The sequence below is a fragment of the Cucurbita pepo genome, chromosome LG15 (assembly GCF_002806865.2).
Source record: "Cucurbita pepo subsp. pepo cultivar mu-cu-16 chromosome LG15, ASM280686v2, whole genome shotgun sequence".
Classification (NCBI taxonomy): Eukaryota; Viridiplantae; Streptophyta; class Magnoliopsida; order Cucurbitales; family Cucurbitaceae; genus Cucurbita; species Cucurbita pepo.
In genome coordinates, this window is record NC_036652.1 from 888,217 (window position 1) to 906,569 (window position 18,353).

Sequence of the window (18,353 nt, forward strand, 5' to 3'; positions counted from 1 at the left end):
AACTAATTTAGGGAATGATCATGGGTTTATAACACTATCTCCATTGGTATGAGGCCATTGTAGAGAGTCGTATTCGTCTAACAATATCTATTGTTTATTAGGGATCGTGGGTATACGTGGGTTTATAACACTATCTCCATTGGTATGAGGCCATTGTAGAGAGTTGTATTCGTCTAACAATATCTATTGTTTATTAGGGATCGTGGGTATACGTATCACGGGTATAGGGAATGAATCATGGGTTTATAACACTATCTCCATTAGTATAAGGCCATTGTGGAGAGTCGTATTCGTCTAACAATATCAATATCTATTGTTTATTAGGGATCGTGGGTATACGTGTCACGGGTATTATAAGACGACTTTATTGAATAATTTTTAAAGGGAAGGAAAAGAAATGGTCATATTTAGTTACAATGTTTGTTTATACATTGTAAAGTCATAAGATTTCTTTTTTCGATAACGAGCGTACATTATGACTTGTCGTGAACCAAATTTTTAAATTTGAGACATAAATTAGTCGTGAGATTGAAAATATGTTAAGCTTTATCGACCATACCCGTACCCCTATTTACAATTTGCTCTTAAATGAAATTTGAATTTTCAACCTTTCGATCGAGGATACCTACTATAACCTATATATATATATATATATATATATATATATATATATATATATTTTACCATCAACTCAATAACCCTCCTAAACATTGATGGGCTGGGCCGTATTGCTCAGTTGGGCCTAAAAGGCTTTAGCGTTTAATGGGCTTAGGTTTACATCAGTTAACAATGATCCAAACCCTAAACGAATTGGATTTGGGCCTTTTCTTTTTAAAATCTGGCCCACCATTTCATTTGATGACAAAAGTCGGCCCACTAGTATTTTACGGAAAATATTTGGGTAGAAAAGTCGCGTAATTTGCGCGCGAAAGTTCATCGTTCTTTAAAACTGAAATCGCTCTGACGAGAAGTTTGATGATTTTAGGGCTCGAAGTTAATGGCGGCTCACGATGCTGTAAGATGACGCAGGTATGTTTCGGTGATTTTCTTATAGGGAAACCTCATATTATCCTAATTACTTTAAGCTAATATCGTTCATTAAACTAAGGATCGTTATCGGTCAGTCTCATAATCAGAAGTATCAGATTCTTTTTGTTAGCCGATTAGATTGGATTAGGTGTTTTTGTTGATCGATTCGATTCGTATATTCAATTTACTTCTTGTTTTATGCACGACAGTCCGATGATTCAAAGAATATATCTCGACATTTTTATTTCAGATTTTGTACGAGTTGCTACAGTCTTCTTTAAACTAAGGATCGTTATCGGTCAGTCTCATAATCAGGAGTATCAGATTCTTTTTGTTCGCCGATTAGATTGGATTAGATGTTTTTGTTGATCGATTCGATTCGTATATTCAATTTACCTCTTGTTTTATGCACGACGATCCGATGATTCAAAGAAAATATCTCGATATTTTTATTTCAGATTTTGTACGAGTTCCTACAGTCTTCTTTTTACTTGATTTCAGAATTTCGAGGATGATTTCGTGTAAGCAGTGGTTTATGCTGATGCGTGAACCGAGTATCTTCTGAACAAAATTTATCGGTATGTATTTTGATGAACCTTTTAGTTTTACTGAGTTGAACTTGTGAATCAATTTATTAAATAACCATACAACGAACTTGTTCTTGTCTGGATTCCATACTTCTAATATCTTTCATTTTTAAGTATTATAATTATAGTGATGTGTTCTTTATTTAATGAATACTATGTTTTGTTACAGATTTTCCTAATTCATAAAATAATATACATTCAAGAATCAAGTTTGCCTCCCCTAAGAACATTAGATCTATACTTGAGTTTTATTCATTTACAGATTGTTACATGCAATTAGGATCCCCCTGGCNATTTTTAGGAGATTATGTTCATTAGTTTGGTTTCTTACTGTTTCTTAGTAGTCTTCATTTCATGCAGGCCTAAGTTATTCTATTTGTTTATTTGTTTTTGGTCGTTACTTCACTGCAATGTACTCTGTTTAGTTTATACATTATGATATTTCTGGAATCATAGGTTTTTTTAAGTAAAATAAATGTTATCTAAGAGAAAATTCAATGAATAAAATAGATAAACAAATTTTTATATTAAATTGTTAATAATTAGTGGTTATAGGGCATGAACATCAATAGCAGTAATACTAGTTAAGGAATGAAAAAATAGCATTGCAATATTATAGTTAGATTTAGTGAGAATGAAGTAGTCACTTTTTTGTGATCCAAATACATCTTTTAAGGTATGTTTACTACAGAGAAGGTTAGGAATCACGACTCTCCACTATGATATTATCCACTTTGAGCATAAACTCTCATGGCTTTGCTTTGGGCTTCCTCAAAAGGCCTCATACCAATCGAGATGTATTTCTTACGTATAAACCCATGATCATTCCCTAAATTAGCTAATGTGGGACTCCCTCCCAACAATTCTCAACAATCCTTCCCTCGAACATACCATAGAGTCTCTCCTAAGGCCTATAAACAACCGAATTTTGCTTTTTACTAAACCAAGAAACTAATGAACTACCAAGAAATTGACAATTGACAAGTACTGACAAGTACTGGCAAGTTTCACTAGTACTTTTACGATCAAGTAAGCTTTCGATAAAATTTTCATGGGAATATCTTACTGATTTAAACTCAACATTTTTAGGATACCACAATCTTAAATCAATAGTTTCAAATAAATATTTAAATATCCTTTTAGCAAATTGAAACTTAGCACAAATACATACACTAAACATAATATCTGGTCTACTAGTGGTTAAATAAAGTAGAGATCCAATCATACCTCAATAAGATTTAATGTCAACATATTTATCTTTTTCATCTTTGTCAAGCTACGTGCTCATGGTAGTTTTTGCAATCTTGTGTTCTTCAACCTTTTAAGTAAATCTTTAGTGTATTTCTCTTGATTGTTAAAGATACCATTTTTGAGTTGTTTGATTTGTAGGCGAGAGAAACTAAGCACTTTCATCATACTATCTCAACTCATTACGCATACATTTAGAAAATTATTCACCTAAAAAAGGAAGTAGATCTAAATATGATATCATCTACATATATTTGCACTAATAACATATCATTTTTTTTAATTTTAATAAAAAGAGTAGTGTTGAGTTTACCTATTTTAAAATCATTCCCAATAAGAAAATTACTAAGTTTATCGTACCAAGCTCGAGCTTGTTTTAAGCCATAATGAGCATTTTTCAACTTGATTTATGATGATACCATCCTTGAGTTGAAAAAGTCATGTCTATGGTATGATAGACTGGGTAATTTTCTTACCGGGAATGATTTTAAAATAGGTAAACTCGACACTGCTCTTTTTATTAAGATTAAAGAAAATGAGATGTTATTAGTGCAAGTATATGAAGATGATATCATATTTGGTTTTACTAATCTTCTTTATGTGAAGAATTTTTTAAATATATGCATGAGTTTGAGACGAGTATGATGGGAGAGTTTAGTTTCTTTGTTGGACTTCAAATCAAACATCTTAAGGATGGTATCATCGTAAATCGAGAGAAATACACACTAAAGATTTAATCAAAAGGTTCAACTTCGATGTAGGTACGATTGTAAAAACTCCCGTGAGCACGTCCACTAAGCTTGACAAAGATGAAAAAGGTAAATGTGTAGAGAAATACACACTAAAAATTTAATCAAAAGGTTCAACTTCGATGTAGGTACGATTGTAAAAACTCCCGTGAGCACGTCCACTAAGCTTCACAAAGATGAAAAAGGTAAATGTGTGGATATTAAATTTTATCGAAGTATGATTGGATCTCCTACTTTATTTAACCGCTAGTAAACTCGATATTATGTTTAGTGTATGATGTCTTCGTGCTCGGTTTCAATCTTGTCCTAAGGAATCTCATTTACCTGTTAAAAAAATATTTAAATATTTGCTTGGAACTATTGATTTAAGATTGTTGCATCCTAGAAATGTTAGTTTAAATTAGTAGGATATTCTTATGTGAATTTTGCGGAAAGCTTACTTGATCGTAAAAGTGGAATGTCATTCATTAGTTTCTTGGTTTAGTCAAAAGCTAAATTCGGTTGTCTTATCTAATACGAATGCAGAATATATTTCGATTGCTAATTCGGTTGTCATTCATTAGTTTTTTGTGATTTTGGATTAAAATTTGATAGTGCGCCTATATTTTGTGATAACACTAGTGCTTATCTACTACGGGAATATATTTTGGTTGCTAGTTGTTGTGCTCAAATATTTTGTGATAACACTAGTGCTTATCTACTACGGGAATATATTTTGGTTGCTAGTTGTGCTCAAATTTTTTGGATGAAACAAAGTTTTTGTGATTTTGAATTAAAATTTATAGTATGTATTTTGTGATAACACTAGTGCTTATCTACGGCGGAAGCGGAATATATTTTGGTTGCTAGTTTGTGCTCAAATTCTTTGGATGAAATAAAATATTTGTGATTTTGGAATAAAAATTGATGGTGTTCCTATGTTTTGTGATAACACTAGTGCTATTAATTTAACAAAAAAAAATTATTCATCATTTTAGAACTAAACAAACATATTGACATTAGACATTATTTTATTAGGGAGCGAGTGCAAAATGGACTATAATACAAATGGATATATTATTATTGATTTTGTAAAACTCTAATAATCAATTAGCTGATATTTTTACAAGGAGTAAGCTAGGTATTATTCGTTGATATATCTTGAATTTTATAATATTATTTATAATTTTTTAAGGCAAGTTCGTAGAGGGAGCTATTACGTCATTTTTAATTTATTATTTTTCAATTGTTTATTTTGATGATTTCAAAATTGGAGAAAATTGGAGAAAATTAAAAAAAAAAATGCTCTAAATTTGTTGTTTTATAATTTATGAATCATGTGATGGTTCATAATTTATTGAGGCTAATATATGGGGAGAATATGCTCTTGCATTACTCCGTTGTTGTGATAGTTCTATTTTTATTTATTTGGACATGTGTATTATTTTAGGTTTTTATGAATTTTTCTTGAAATGTTTATCTCATACAAAAAGGTAGGTAGATGGTTGGTTTATTGACTCTCAATATCAAATTAATTAATTGTTGGTTTGATGATAACAAACCTACTATTAATTATTAATAATTATCAGTGTTTTGAATTGTCCACAATATAAAGTTGTGAATAACGATTTCAATACTTTCTTTTAATCACTCAAATCAGAGTTAAATTGAAGAACTTAAAATAAGGTACTCGACGTGATGATGTGGCAGCTAAATTGACATTATGGACTAATAGAACTTTGGAAAGGTAACAAATGGCAGGGTTATTAATTATCTTTCAGAAATAGAAATGTATTTATACATCATAGGTCATTTGAATTATAAAAAATAAAATTAAAAAAATTGTTATTCATGTTATTTTTATTAATATTATTATATTTATAATAAGTTTTTAATTTTTTTATCATTTTTATATTATATTATTATAATTTTAAAAAAAATCAATTTAATTTATTTTTAATATTTACTTTTAAATCTGCCGTTTCCTTCTCTCTTATCTTATAGATTGAGATTCTCTCCTACAAACATTTTTATTGTAGTGTCAGGAAATGGTAAGGGATTAAATTGTATTCAATATTGTGATGTGTCCCAACAAAATTTAAGTTGGTATAGCTTTGATCTTTGAGTTTGCTCTTGAACTCTTGATATAGCGTTTGACCAAACAACTATAAAATTGTATTATTTTCTAAGTTTTTTTTTATAACTGTTTATCGTTTTGACTTCAACTACTATATTATATTAATTATCCTCTACTTATTTCTAAAAGGTTTCATAATTAAAAAAATTAATCACGCATAAATATTTTTATTGTTAAAACTCTATTCATCCCTTACTCGAATTCGTATGCCCATCCAACAACTCACTCTATATTTTTCTCAAACCCATCTTTATTGGATGGGCATGCGAATTCGAGAAAGGGATGAATAGAGTTTTTTATGGAATCCATGAGAGATTGTGATGCTTGTCCTCTTTTCCAGCTCAATTAGGTTCCGACACTGAAATTGTGAAACCGAATTAAATAGGTAAATGAGTAAATTCTTGAAGTTGGCTAAATTGGCTAAATGACGAATTCTTGAAATTGAGGTGTTAGTCTTCAAAAAAAAAAAAAATAATAATAATAATAAATAAATAAAATAATAATAATAATATTTTTTTTCTTTCATTCTTCAACCTTCGTCATCTGAGCTTTATGGTGCCGCAAATTCTGGGTATCGTGGCGCCATCGAGACCTTCCTTCGAAATTTGCTTCCATTGATAATCTGGGAAACTACCTTATATATCAACTGCAAGTATCTGGAGTGGTCAATCATGGTGGTTTCCATGGCAATCATTCCCTCCTGCAACAATTTTGGTCGACCTCCACATTGCTCTCGCACTCGCAGTCATAACGCTCGCAATCTCAAATTCTGCCGCCGTATCTGTTGCCATGTTCATCGGAATCGGGTCTCGTTTAATTTTGGCCCTAGTGTAGCAGATTCGCTTCGTTATCTTCAATACCGGAGACGGAATTTAGCTTCCGTCACTTGCTCGGCTTCTGATAAACCGGAAATCAGGTTTTTCTCTCTTTCTCTGTTATTATTGTAGCGTTTGGATGGAAATAGAACAACAGTTGCTGATGATTTTAATGTTGTTATGCTTTTTGTATCTCATTACTTGATTTTCGACCATAGCTTGATTTTCGTAGTTTTGCGTTATTTTGCGTTTGTTCATGAGACTGCTTTTGGATGGCGAAAATCGACGTAAATTTATGGAAACTCAGAGGATCTTGCCTGACTTCTTATGTGAATTTTCTCATTTGTGTATTTCAATTGAGTATTTAAGATGGTGAGTTCTTCATACTTCATGCCTTGAGCCACAAAGCTTGTCTGGTTTTCTCATATATGTTATCTGATCACAACTTGATTTGTATGCTCAAACCTATAGACAGCCAAGCTGTTTGATGTGATCAGCGTATAATGATTCCAAATTGAGCCAGAATGTCCTGTTTATGGACTAATTAAACTAAAAAAGTAACCCTTAGATTAACAACTGCATTGGAATGCTTAATTGGAAGAATAACTTATCCTAGTCTCCCTTCTAATTACTAACATTGGTGTTGACACTCTCGTTTGATAATCATTTAGTCTTTTGTTTTTGTTTTTTTTGAAAGTTGTGTTTGCTTTCTCACCCTACAATGATCCTCATCTTCCTTAAGGTAACATTTGAATTTTTAGCCTAATTCTAAAATGAAAATAACTTCTAAAATCTACTCTTTTTTAGTTAAAACTTGGTATGGATTTTAAAAATATTGTTAGAAAGTATTTGCCTGGATTGACTCCCCATAACATGGGAGAGCGCTTGTGAGACTTGGCGCTCGACTTTGTCCGAGAGAAAATTTACGAACTCCTAATGGGTTTGTTGAATCTTGATTTTAATATGCCTATCGAGCAAGATTATCTATTCCCCACTGGGTTTCTATGTTTTTGACAGCCCATCTTTGTCTCAGTAGAGTCTTTCAGTGACATGTTTCGGTCCTCTTTCCCATTACTTAGAAAAAATGAGCTACCGGTTCAGGTATAAGATACTATCATTACTGCTTGGACAATTAGATATTCAACCAGTAATCGCAACGACCCAATTGCAATTCAAATCCTTGATTTTCGAATTGAGAGATAGCAAGAATTCTCACTATTTCTTAGATTCATGGACCCAATTGAGAAACAAAACAAAGAAAGTCATAGGTATAAATAGTGTTTATAAGCTTAATTTTCAAAAATAAAAAATCGAATGGTTATCAAATCAGACCTACGGTTTTTCTTTTTTGGGGGCGGAGGGTTGAGAGTTGAGTACGGAGCCTGGTTGTGTTCTAACCCAGTGTCTTTTTTTTCAGTACACCTGTTATTCAATCTGAAATGAGGCTTTGTGTAACAGTATCTGTTTTTTTTCTTAGTTCCACAGCCAAGATAAGAAGTGAAGTTCTGTCTCCATTTCGGTCTGTTCGGATGTTCTTTTATCTCACTTTCATTGCCAGTGGTACATTGGGAGGACTGATAGCAACCACTCAACTGCTTGCTGCATTGGCAAATTCATCAAGAGCTGAAGAAGTCCCTGATATTCTAAATGGACTTGGAATAGACTTCGGAGCCGTAGCCTTTTTCGCATTTCTTTACTTCAGAGAGAACAATGCAAAAAATGCTCAGTTGGCAAGGCTGTCAAGAGAAGAAAGCCTTTCCAATTTAAAGCTTCGAGTGGACCAAAACAAAGTTATTACCATCAGCACTCTGCGTGGGATCGCTCGTCTTGTAATTTGTGCTGGCCCCGAATCCTTTATCATGGAAGCTTTTAAAACAAGTGAACCTTTCACCGAACGACTTCTAGAACGAGGGGTATTAGTCATACCCTTTGCCACAGATGCTAGTTCACTGAATTTTGAGTTCGATGAACGTGAAGAGATGAAGGATATAACCACCAAAAGGAAAAGACTCTGGCGCTTGACTCCGGTATACATGTCCCAGTGGTCGGCGTAAGTAACTATAATTAACATATATTTTCACATTGCTCCCCTCCTCCTTCCTCCATGTGATTTGCCTTTTCTTGTGAACAATAGGTGGTTAGATGATCAAAAGAAGTTGGCTGGAGTCTCCTCTGATTCGCCTGTGTAAGTTATCCTCGTCGTTGAACTTCCATTTCAAATTGATTGATGAACTACAATGGTTGCCTCTTTAATTCTTAAACTGCCAGTCTAAGCTGTGCTGTGGTAGTAAATAAATACTGCTTTGGTCCCATTTTTGCTCTTATACTTTCGATATATGTTCATTTTGATTCTTGTACTTTCAAAATGTCCATTATGATTATTGTAGTTTTAAAAAGTGACCATTTTGTTCCCTATTTGCAAAACTTAAACATAAGTTCTATACATGATAGAAATCCTTTAGTACAAGCTTATGGTTACATATTAAGAAATTGACTAAAAATGGATACAAAAATGGTTACTTTTGAAGTATAGGAACCAAAATGAACATTTTAAAAGTACATGAACCAAAAACTTTTCGGGTTTAATTTTGTAATGAAATATACTGTTTCGTTAACCATAATTCATGAGCTATCCAATTTGAAGTCCCCATAGTTGGATCTTATGTAAGCTGCACAGAGAAAAAACTTTTTTTTGCTGAATCCATGCCAAAGCTAGTTTACCTTGCAAAAGTTAATCAATTAATCTTTTTTTTTTTTTCTTCTTATCTTCCATAGCTTGCTGTGTTAATATTTGTTCTTGCAGGTATTTATCTCTTCGAATGGATGGCCGTGTTCGTGGTAGTGGGGTTGGCTATCCTCCATGGAATGCTCTTGTTGCACAATTACCACCTGTGAAAGGACTATGGTCAGGTCTTCTAGATGGGATGGATGGCAGAGTTCTTTGAAGAAAAACACTAGCTCTTCTTCCAAGTTAGTGCTCTTTTCACACGCTTCCTGTTAGTTATTAGCAATTATTTTCACTTCATTTCATCTAAAATCAACTCACAATCACTTCAATAAGTAGGGAAAAAAATAGTGGAAAACAAGAAGATGAAAAGTATTCGTATTAATGAAAAATCACCACGATCCATCTGATTATAACATTTCTCTCTATTATTATGTTAATCCGTGCATTTAAACGAGTCTTATACACACACATGTGAAGATTATGCACTAATAGCTGTGAAACGAAATCTTAATGAATGATTTCACTTGATTCACTTACGAAAGTTTAGGGCTTTTGTTACACAATTATTAATTTGGAGTCTTAAGTAATACAACCTCCAAAGTCTTGAGGTATAAATTGATTTTTTTCCCTATTTATTTGAAACTATAATCATGCCTTTTGTATTACCTTTTGAGATGGCATCAAATTTCCCATATCTAATTGAAGTCCTATTAGTTGAACTACAGAATCTCTTATCACATATACATACATATATACATATATAAATATACATACATATATACATATATATATATACATATGTATGTATATAGATAAATATTGGTATCATTATTGGCCTAATTTATAAGGTGACAACATTATTGGCTTAATTTCTCAGATTCTATATATACTCTCAAAACAGTTGATTCTATATATACATCTATATATATACATATGTATGTATATATTTATCTATATACATACATATGTATATATATATTTATCTATATACATACATATGTATATATACATATATGTATGTATGTATATATATATTTATCTATATACATATGTATGTATATAGATAAATATATACATATTACATACATATGTATGTATATAGATAAATATATACATATTACATACATATGTATGTATATAGATAAATATATACATATTACATACATATGCATACATATAGATATATATATATGGAATCAACTGTTTTGAGAAATTAGGCCAATAATGTTGTCACTTTAGAAATTTTGGCCCTTTTTTGTATAATTCAACTGTTACAAAATTTCTTGCTCCAAATGGGAAAATTGTATTAGTTTGTTCTTGTTTTCAACTTTATGCTTAAACAGATATTTACGATGGAGTGGAGTAGGCGTTTTGTAATAATCTTTAAGCCATCCAGGATGTTGCCCTTGTGAAATCATCTCCAACACCATTGTCATGCTCGACTGCCTGAGAAATGGAACCGAATCTCATGACAGCCGAAATACAGGTCAGAGATTTACTTCTTACTTTTTGGGTGTTCTAACAATATAGGTCGATAATATATATCTAAACCAGTTGAGCTATACTCAATTTGGCAAAGGTTTAACGTTCTTCGACATCGTAACTTTTATATTGGATCTCGAATCCAATATTCTTTGTTATTAGTATTTGCTCCGGCTATTACATTGTGTGGATGCAAATCTGTTAATAGTTAGTTGAATATGTATTTAGATACACCCAGTATATGGTAATAAAGCGATTGTACACTTTCATTCAATGTAAATAGCTATGTTTTCTTAGGAGTAATTTGGCATTAGATTGATTCATTTATGAGAGTTTCATTCCGTGTGTCTATTTAGTCTCTGACGTTTTTAAAAGTGTCTAATAATTTGTTTAGTATGTTACGAGGTCGTCCAATATAGAATTGTTTCAAATAAAACATGTTTAACTATGAAATGTGCACTTTGTTAGTATAGACAGTGACTTTCAATTCTTTTAGACATTTCTTAACTATCTTATTCTAAAGATCCATCTCATTCGGACGTACTCTGTAGTCTCTGTTTATTCATGTATCCCAATTCGGGTGTCATAATAAAAATCAATCATCCACAGCTATAATTAAAAGTATAATTTTCATTTGATAGTCTTTTAGAAAGTTTGACGAAAATTAGGACCTACAACAACATAACTGTAACTTATAACAAAAATTTGTATCGTCATAGTGTTCGAGATCTGAATTTTTATTCAACATTCTAATGAGTTTACTATCAATGGTAGTTTTAAAATACTTGCCAAAATTTCAACTAAATTCTTTTCTATAATTTAACTTGAAATTCTTTTCTATAATTTAACGAGAAAACTTTTGAATATTAAGTTTCATAGTTGGATCATAAAGTAGGACCGATTGTACTCCAAAAGAGTAATTACAATAGCAAAACCTATAATAAATGGGGCGGTAACTTATAACAAAAATTTGGATCGTGACACAATTCTTGGTTATTGGCACATTGTTCCCGTTCTTGTGGCACGATTATTGGTTATTGGCACATTGTTCCTGATCTCAATTTTCGTTCAACTTTCTAATAAATTTACCGTCAATGGTAATATATTTATGAAAAGTAAAAAAAAAAAAACGCAATTTCTTTTGAAAAAACTGAATTTTGAAGACCATGATTCATAATTGCCGTATTAAGTTTTTCAACCGTAATCGAACGTTACAAATGAATTAGAATTAAGAAATCACTTCAAGTCCGACGGGCAGGGGGGCGGCGGAGGGTATAGGAGTCCACTCTCACTGACCAATTCTCTCTCTCTCTCTCTCTCTCTCTCTCTACCAGCTTGCAGTTGCAGAGGGCTTTAACGGGGGAGTTTCGGTGGTTTTGCGGTAGTTTTCCGACGGAATGTCACTTTCCGGCCATTTTCACGGCCCCAAATTGGTTCCATTTCTTTCTCTATCTCTTAGGTTACAATGCAGCTTCTTGTTCAAACTGTCAGAATCATGATTCTTTCACTTAGAAACGCTGTGTGAAAATTGGCTCCATTTGTCGCTGTGTTCTGTATTTTTCTTTTGCTTTCTCGTCGATCTCGCTCTTTTAAGGCTCTGTTTTTCTTTGATGCTAGTTGAATCTGATTTCACTCTCACTCTCGCCTTTTTCTTTCCATTTTTTTCTTTTGCTCAGGCAACTTTTGAAGCTAGATTCTTCCCTTTTTATCCTTTTTTTTCTCTTTTGCCCCTTTCTCCTTGTCGCTGCTCAGTCCGATTTTGAATCTGTAAAAAGTTGCTTTATCGGCTTTTGGTCACCTATTGGGGCCTCTCTTTCTCTCAAGATTAGGGGTTCATTTCCTAATTTTGATTATCTGTTGCTTCTTTTTTTTCTTATGGAATGTTTATCTTGTGGTTACCAGTTAATTCAATGTAGGTCCCCCGAGACATTGATTTTTTATTCTGGCCTGTTTTGCTCTTAGAATCCACCATCCACCATGAAATTCCATTGCTGCTTAACTCATTGGAGGTGACTGTTCTTGGTTAACTTCTCAGAAACAGATCCTCGATTTTGCAGCCAAAATATTCAGGTTGGGATACTTCCAACTCATATCTCATTTTTATGCAATTAAATGTTCTTGTTCTTTAATTCTCTGTCTGGGTATGACCATCCACCATGAAATGTTCTTGTTTCAGCATTACAACAACCAAGGGAGTAAAGGTATTGAGATGAATGGGATTCAGAGAAAAAAAGTTGGTAGTAATGAAAAGCCTTTCCCTGGCTGTCTGGGCAGAATGGTGAACCTCTTTGATCTGAGTACGGGTGTCTCCAGGAACAAGCTTCTTACTGATGCACCACATCGTGAAGGTGACCTCTATTTTCCTCTGGATACCATATTTTGTTCAAATTACTTAAGTTTATCTTATTAAACTTTCATTATTGTTTAACTATTGCTAGAATTTAATGGGTTCTCTTTGACTGAGTCGAATTTCCAATCTCGTCTCATCTATTCTATTTCCCCTTTCCCCTTGATTTGCAATTGTCTTTGGTAAGGTCAAAATACTCCAAGATTCAGGCCCAACGTAAATATGGAAAAAGAAGACTTTTTTTTTCCTTTTGGACTTGAGGAGGGGAACAAAATTTTGATTCGTTGCTAGGCGACTTTGACCTGTTATCAATTGAAGCTATCGGCAATGTCGATTCACATGATTGGGCTATTATTAGTCTTGCTTTCTGATTGTGACCTTAAGTAGCTGTGCCTGTAGAGAGGAAGAGAAAGAAGAGAAGATAGTGGATTGAAGAGAGGAGAAATGAAAAGAATATTTTTTTTGTGGGGTGGGTTGGATTACCACCACTTTTTTCTGGATTACCTTTATTAAAACCTTAATTAAAACCTAAAAAGATTAACCACCTGGGTCTTTTCTCCCTTAGGACCTCTAGACTAATCTTTTTCTCTCTATTTTTCTCACAGGGGACATTGGCTGCTTTGTGTAAATCCCCTTCCTTAATTATTCATTTATTTGTTTCGATGGCGACTTCTTTTTAGTGAGCGTTATGTTTTCTTTGTGGGACCCAGACATACAGATACTTCTTCTGGTGCTTATAGTGCTTGTTCATCATTTTGTTCTTTGATTGTGAACGGGATGACAGAGACGTGGCTATTGGCAGGTTCTACTCTCCCAAGGAATCAGGCAAATGTGGCAGGGATGTTTAATCACTCCACAAATCAGACTGAAGATAATCTGGTAAATGTTGTGCTCCCCTTGTCCTTATAAACACTTATCACAAAATCTAGTCATATAGAGATGGAGGTCCAGAATCAGATATCAATTTCTTTTTATAATTTTTTTTTGTCATCCACAACTCACTATCTTGGTACTTTGTATTTCGGTGGATTGATCAGACAGTGCCTGAATTTCAGAGAGCTTCTAAAAAGAGAGCAAATGGAACGCCTGTGAAGATGCTTATAGATCAAGATATGTCCGAAATGGAGTGTACGAAAAATCCACCCAATGTGGTTGCAAAGCTAATGGGGCTTGAAACTCTCCCTCAGAAGCTTCCTGGTTCATCTGTTCAAAGAAATAATGTAATAAGTTATCCGAAGGGTAGAAGTGCAAAGCATGGAATGCCAAAAGAATGCAGGGAACGAAGTGACTTCTTAGAAGAGGGAATGAAATGTCAAGTCAGTGAATATTCAGAGCAGAAAGAATATAAAGATGTTTATGAAATATGGCAGCGATCTCCACAGACAAATGATATTAGAGAAAAGCTGCCAAAGAAGGTAGTAGAAAGTGAAATTCTGGATGATAGAAAGATGGCTCTTGTTCGCCAGAAGTTTGTAGAAGCAAAATGTCTGGCAACAGATGAGAAACTGCGCCAATCCAAAGAATTTCAAGATGCTGTAGAAATCTTAAGTTCCAATAAGGATTTGCTTGTCAAGTTTCTGCAGGAGCCAAATTCTTTGTTTACTCAGCATCTGAATGAACTCCCGTCCATCCCTCCATCCCCCGAGAGAAAGCGCATCACTGTTCTTAGACCTTCAAAGGTCTCTAGGGATGAAAGATTTACTGAATTTGAGAAAAAAGGCTGTAGACAATCAAGGCTACCAGTTCAGAGGGGTCAGTCAGCTATTTTAGACAAAAGTGATCCTAGACTTTCTCCTACTCCAGGTATTAATAGAACTAATGAATATGCTATAGCTGTTCAGCCAACAAGAATAGTGGTTTTGAAGCCTAGTCCTGGGAGGAATCATGATAATAAGCCTATAGTCTCATCACCTGGCTCATTGCCTTTCGATGAGGGATTTGAAGATGATGATGTGAAGGAATCAAGAAAATTTGCAAGGAATATTACTCAGAAAATGTGTGACAATCTTTTGGGTCGTCGAAGGGATGAAACTTTGCTTTCTTCCGTGTTTTCAAATGGTTATACTGGTGACGAAAGTTCATTTGAAAAATCTGAGAATGACTATGCAGTAGAAAATCTGAGTGATTTGGAAGTCATGTCTTCCTCTTCACGCCACTCTTGGGAATATGTTAACAGATATAGTAGCCCATATTCGTCCTCGTCATTCAGCCGGATGTCATGTTCTCCAGAGTCATCTGTGTGCAGAGAAGCTAAGAAGCGACTGTCGGAAAGATGGGCCATGATGACATCACATGGGAACTATCAAGAGAGAAGGCGTGTTAGGAGAAACTCGAGTACATTGGGTGAGATGCTTGCACTATCAGATGGAAAGAAATCGACAGTAACAGATAATGAAGTTAATGAACATGAAACAACAAGTGAGTTAGAACCCTGTTTTAATAGTGATGAAAATATTGAATGTCTAGATGATTCTCCCACAATGCTTGCACGGTCAAAATCTGGCCCGGGATCTTCTCCATTGTTTGGCATGCTTAATCTTGAAGCATCAGATCTTGAGACCATCAAAACAGATGATTCAAAGTCGCTAGCAAAGCAAAAGGGTGTTAAGTCATCACTTAATGAGGAAGTTTCAAGTTCGTTCTTTACCAGGAATAAGAAAACAAATAAAGAAAAATGTAGTGGATATCAACCAAAAGATGAACCCAAATCTTGTAGTGCTGAGACACTCTCATCCCTAGCTTTCGTTCATCACTCTCGAGGTTTGAGTAATGCTGCATCTCATTCTAATGATGGTGAAGGGTGCTCATCGAGCACTTCTTTCCTACATTTAACCAATGTGGTTGCAAGAGGAGGTGAAGTTCATCGCGAGGTAAATCTTTCCTTCTGTGGTTGTAATAGTTGCATAATAATCTGTGTGATGCTAAATATCACAACATACATAATCATAGAAAGTTCTTCAAATTCAAATTCCATTCACATATCATTGGTAACTTGTTTATATGTTAAGCTGCAAAGTTCTTCAATGTTTTGATCTAACTTGTGACAAAATTGGGTTTTCTATGGGGAGTTGGAGTTGTATTAAGTGCCTGGCCGAATAACTCGAACGCAGTTGGCCTGTATCTGTTTCAGTAGTTTCATGAATATTTTTCTTTTCCAAATAAATCAAACCATTTGATTGTGATAGTAATTGAACAGGGTCGTTTGTTATGATTTGTAGGAGGGATTGTCTGTGAAAAGGCCTTTCATGACTGGAAATGTTGGTGAAAATCAGGAGCAGCCAAGTCCAATATCCGTTCTGGAAACACCATTTTTTGAAGATGACAACACACATATAGAATTCTCCAGCTATTTGAAGCCAAGGAATCAGGGTAATCAATCCCCCTCAAACTAAATAAATAATAAACGAACGGGAAAGAAGAAAAGAAACAAGGAACGAAATGCACACTTGTAGGCTAGAACTGAAGTTGTTTTGACTTGTCCATGTATTTATCTGCATCTCATATAAATCTTTAACTGAACAGAGTTCTGTATGCCATTCAAGAATAACCTCATCGACAAATCACCACCGATAGAATCAATTGCTCGAAGTGTATATTGGGATGGTTCTTCTTCAGATTCATCTGCTCGTGCACTCAAATCTTCACCAGTTTCCACTTTTCTAGAGGAAGAACAAAACTGGCATTGCCTTGTGGAAGCCCTTCTTACATTGTCTGGCCTCAGTAGTGAAGTACAACAATGTGGCTTACTGTTTACTAGATGGCATTCGCTTGTAAATCCACTAGATCCATCTCTAAGAGATAAATATGCCAATCTAAGCAGCCAAGAGCTGATGCTCGAGGCCAAGCGAAGGCAGCTGAGGTCAAGTAGGAAACTTGTGTTCGACTGTGTCAATGCTGCCTTGATGGATATAACATGTGAGGAACTCGACCACAGGCGAGCCAAATTATCGAGCAGGGCCCATGACAGCAGCTTTGCAGAGGGCACATCACTAACATTATTGGACTGTGTTATGGTAAAGCTGAAGGATTGGGTTTGTGGGGAATTTAGATGTGTTACAGGAGACATTGGGGACTGCGATGGCCTGGTGGTGGAAAGGGCAGTCAGGAAAGAAGTTGGGGGAAGACATTGGGATGAGCAGCTGAGGATGGAAATGGATAATTTGGGGAAGCAAGTAGAGAGAAGATTGCTGGAAGAGCTTTTGGAAGAGGCCGTAGTTGAATTGACAGGTAAAGTATGATCATAATTCATTAACTCTCTCACCTTTTGTATCTGATAATCAATAATGATGGTCCTCTGTTTTATGTTCTGTATGTTTAGCTAAGTTTGCCTACTTAACCTCTAATGTTTATTTTGTGAAAACCCATCAGGTATAATAGAAACAAATGCTTTATTTTGATCATTCAACTTTTGTATTTGATTCATCCAGAGTTCTTATGAGTTCGTAACAAGATAGATATGAGTGGAGCAACATAGAATTTAATTGAGGGATAACTTGAGGGATAACATGCGATTCTGTAACCGTCTAAGTCCATCAGTAGCACATATTGTTTCTTTGAGCCTTTTTTTTTCGGGCTTCCCTTCAAGGTCTTTAAAGGAGGAATGTTTTGTTTCCCTCTCCAATCGATGTCAGATCTCACAATCCACCCCTTTGGGGTCCAGCGTTCTCGCTGGCACTCGTTCCCCTCTTCAAGCGATGTGGGATCTCACAATTTATCCTTTTTGGGGTTAAGCGTCCTTGCTAGCACACCGCCTGATGTTCACTCCCCTTTGAGGCTCCGACCTTGTTGGCACACTGCCCAGTGTCTGGCTCTGATACCATTTGGAACAACCCAATGTTGGCACACTGTCTAGTATCTGCCTTTGATACCATTTGTAACAGCTCAAATCCATTACTAGCAGATATTGTCCTTTAACCCAATGTTGGCTTACCTTTCGGTGTCTGGCTCATATACCATTTGACCCAATGCTGGCTCACCATCCGGTGTCTGGCTCTGATATCATTTGTAACCGCTCAAGCTCAAGTCTACTACTAATAAATATTGTCTTTAAGCCCACTACTAGTAGATATTGTCTTTTTTGGGTTTTCCCTCCACGATATTGTCTTTTTTGGGTTTTTCCTTTTTGGGTTTTCCCTCTACTAGTCTTTTTTTGGGCTTTCCCTCTGCAATATTGTCTTTTTTGGGTTTTCCACAAGCACGGGTTTTCCCTTTTTGGGTTTTCCCTCTACTAGTCTTTTTTTGGGCTTTCCCTC

At 34.6% G+C, this 18,353-nt stretch overlaps 2 protein-coding genes and 1 long non-coding RNA gene across 9 annotated transcripts; all 3 read left to right on the forward strand.

Annotated features, from left to right (window-relative positions):
- The first annotated feature begins 920 nt into the window (after positions 1–920).
- LOC111811863 lies at positions 921–1,763 on the forward strand. Of its 2 annotated transcripts, none has more exons than XR_002817622.1 (2): positions 921–1,029; positions 1,488–1,763. It is a non-coding gene; the product is annotated as an uncharacterized LOC111811863 (long non-coding RNA). The 2 variants fall into 2 exon arrangements; XR_002817621.1 differs by having other exon boundaries at positions 1,531–1,763.
- Positions 1,764–3,774: 2,011 nt separating this feature from the next.
- Positions 3,775–11,034, forward strand: LOC111811861 (protein LOW PSII ACCUMULATION 1, chloroplastic). Of its 2 annotated transcripts, none has more exons than XM_023698897.1 (6): positions 3,775–3,798; positions 6,278–6,645; positions 8,022–8,594; positions 8,679–8,729; positions 9,348–9,514; positions 10,616–11,034. In XM_023698897.1, the coding sequence occupies exons 1-5, from the start codon at positions 3,790–3,792 to the stop codon at positions 9,487–9,489; spliced, it is 1,143 nt and encodes a 380-aa protein (XP_023554665.1). In that variant the 5' UTR covers positions 3,775–3,789; the 3' UTR covers positions 9,490–9,514; positions 10,616–11,034. The 2 variants fall into 2 exon arrangements, with proteins under 2 accessions (XP_023554665.1, XP_023554666.1); XM_023698898.1 differs by having other exon boundaries at positions 10,669–11,034.
- A 984-nt stretch (positions 11,035–12,018) lies between these two features.
- Positions 12,019–17,501, forward strand: LOC111811436. 5 transcript variants are annotated; one of them, XM_023698280.1, is made up of 7 exons: positions 12,020–12,213; positions 12,717–12,824; positions 12,931–13,102; positions 13,904–13,980; positions 14,139–15,971; positions 16,320–16,470; positions 16,624–17,501. In XM_023698280.1, exons 3-7 carry the CDS (start codon positions 12,964–12,966, stop codon positions 17,337–17,339), a joined length of 2,916 nt encoding a protein of 971 aa, XP_023554048.1. In that variant the 5' UTR covers positions 12,020–12,213; positions 12,717–12,824; positions 12,931–12,963; the 3' UTR covers positions 17,340–17,501. The 5 variants fall into 5 exon arrangements, with proteins under 5 accessions (XP_023554052.1, XP_023554048.1, XP_023554050.1 ...); XM_023698282.1 differs by having other exon boundaries at positions 12,020–12,187; positions 12,671–12,824; XM_023698281.1 differs by having other exon boundaries at positions 12,020–12,187.
- The last annotated feature ends 852 nt before the right edge of the window (positions 17,502–18,353 follow it).

What these genes read in the sequence shown, in the direction of transcription:
- LOC111811436 (XM_023698280.1), top strand. Translation starts at nt 12,964, where the DNA reads ATGAATGGGATTCAGAGAAAAAAAGTTGGTAGTAATGAAAAGCCTTTC. An exon ending in ATCAGACTGAAGATAATCTG is followed by an intron (nt 13,981 to 14,138) that starts GTAAATGTTGTG and finishes TGGATTGATCAG; the next exon opens with ACAGTGCCTGAATTTCAGAG. An exon ending in GAGGTGAAGTTCATCGCGAG is followed by an intron (nt 15,972 to 16,319) that starts GTAAATCTTTCC and finishes TATGATTTGTAG; the next exon opens with GAGGGATTGTCTGTGAAAAG.
- LOC111811861 (XM_023698897.1), top strand. An exon ending in TACATGTCCCAGTGGTCGGC is followed by an intron (nt 8,595 to 8,678) that starts GTAAGTAACTAT and finishes TGTGAACAATAG; the next exon opens with GTGGTTAGATGATCAAAAGA. An exon ending in GTCTCCTCTGATTCGCCTGT is followed by an intron (nt 8,730 to 9,347) that starts GTAAGTTATCCT and finishes TTGTTCTTGCAG; the next exon opens with GTATTTATCTCTTCGAATGG.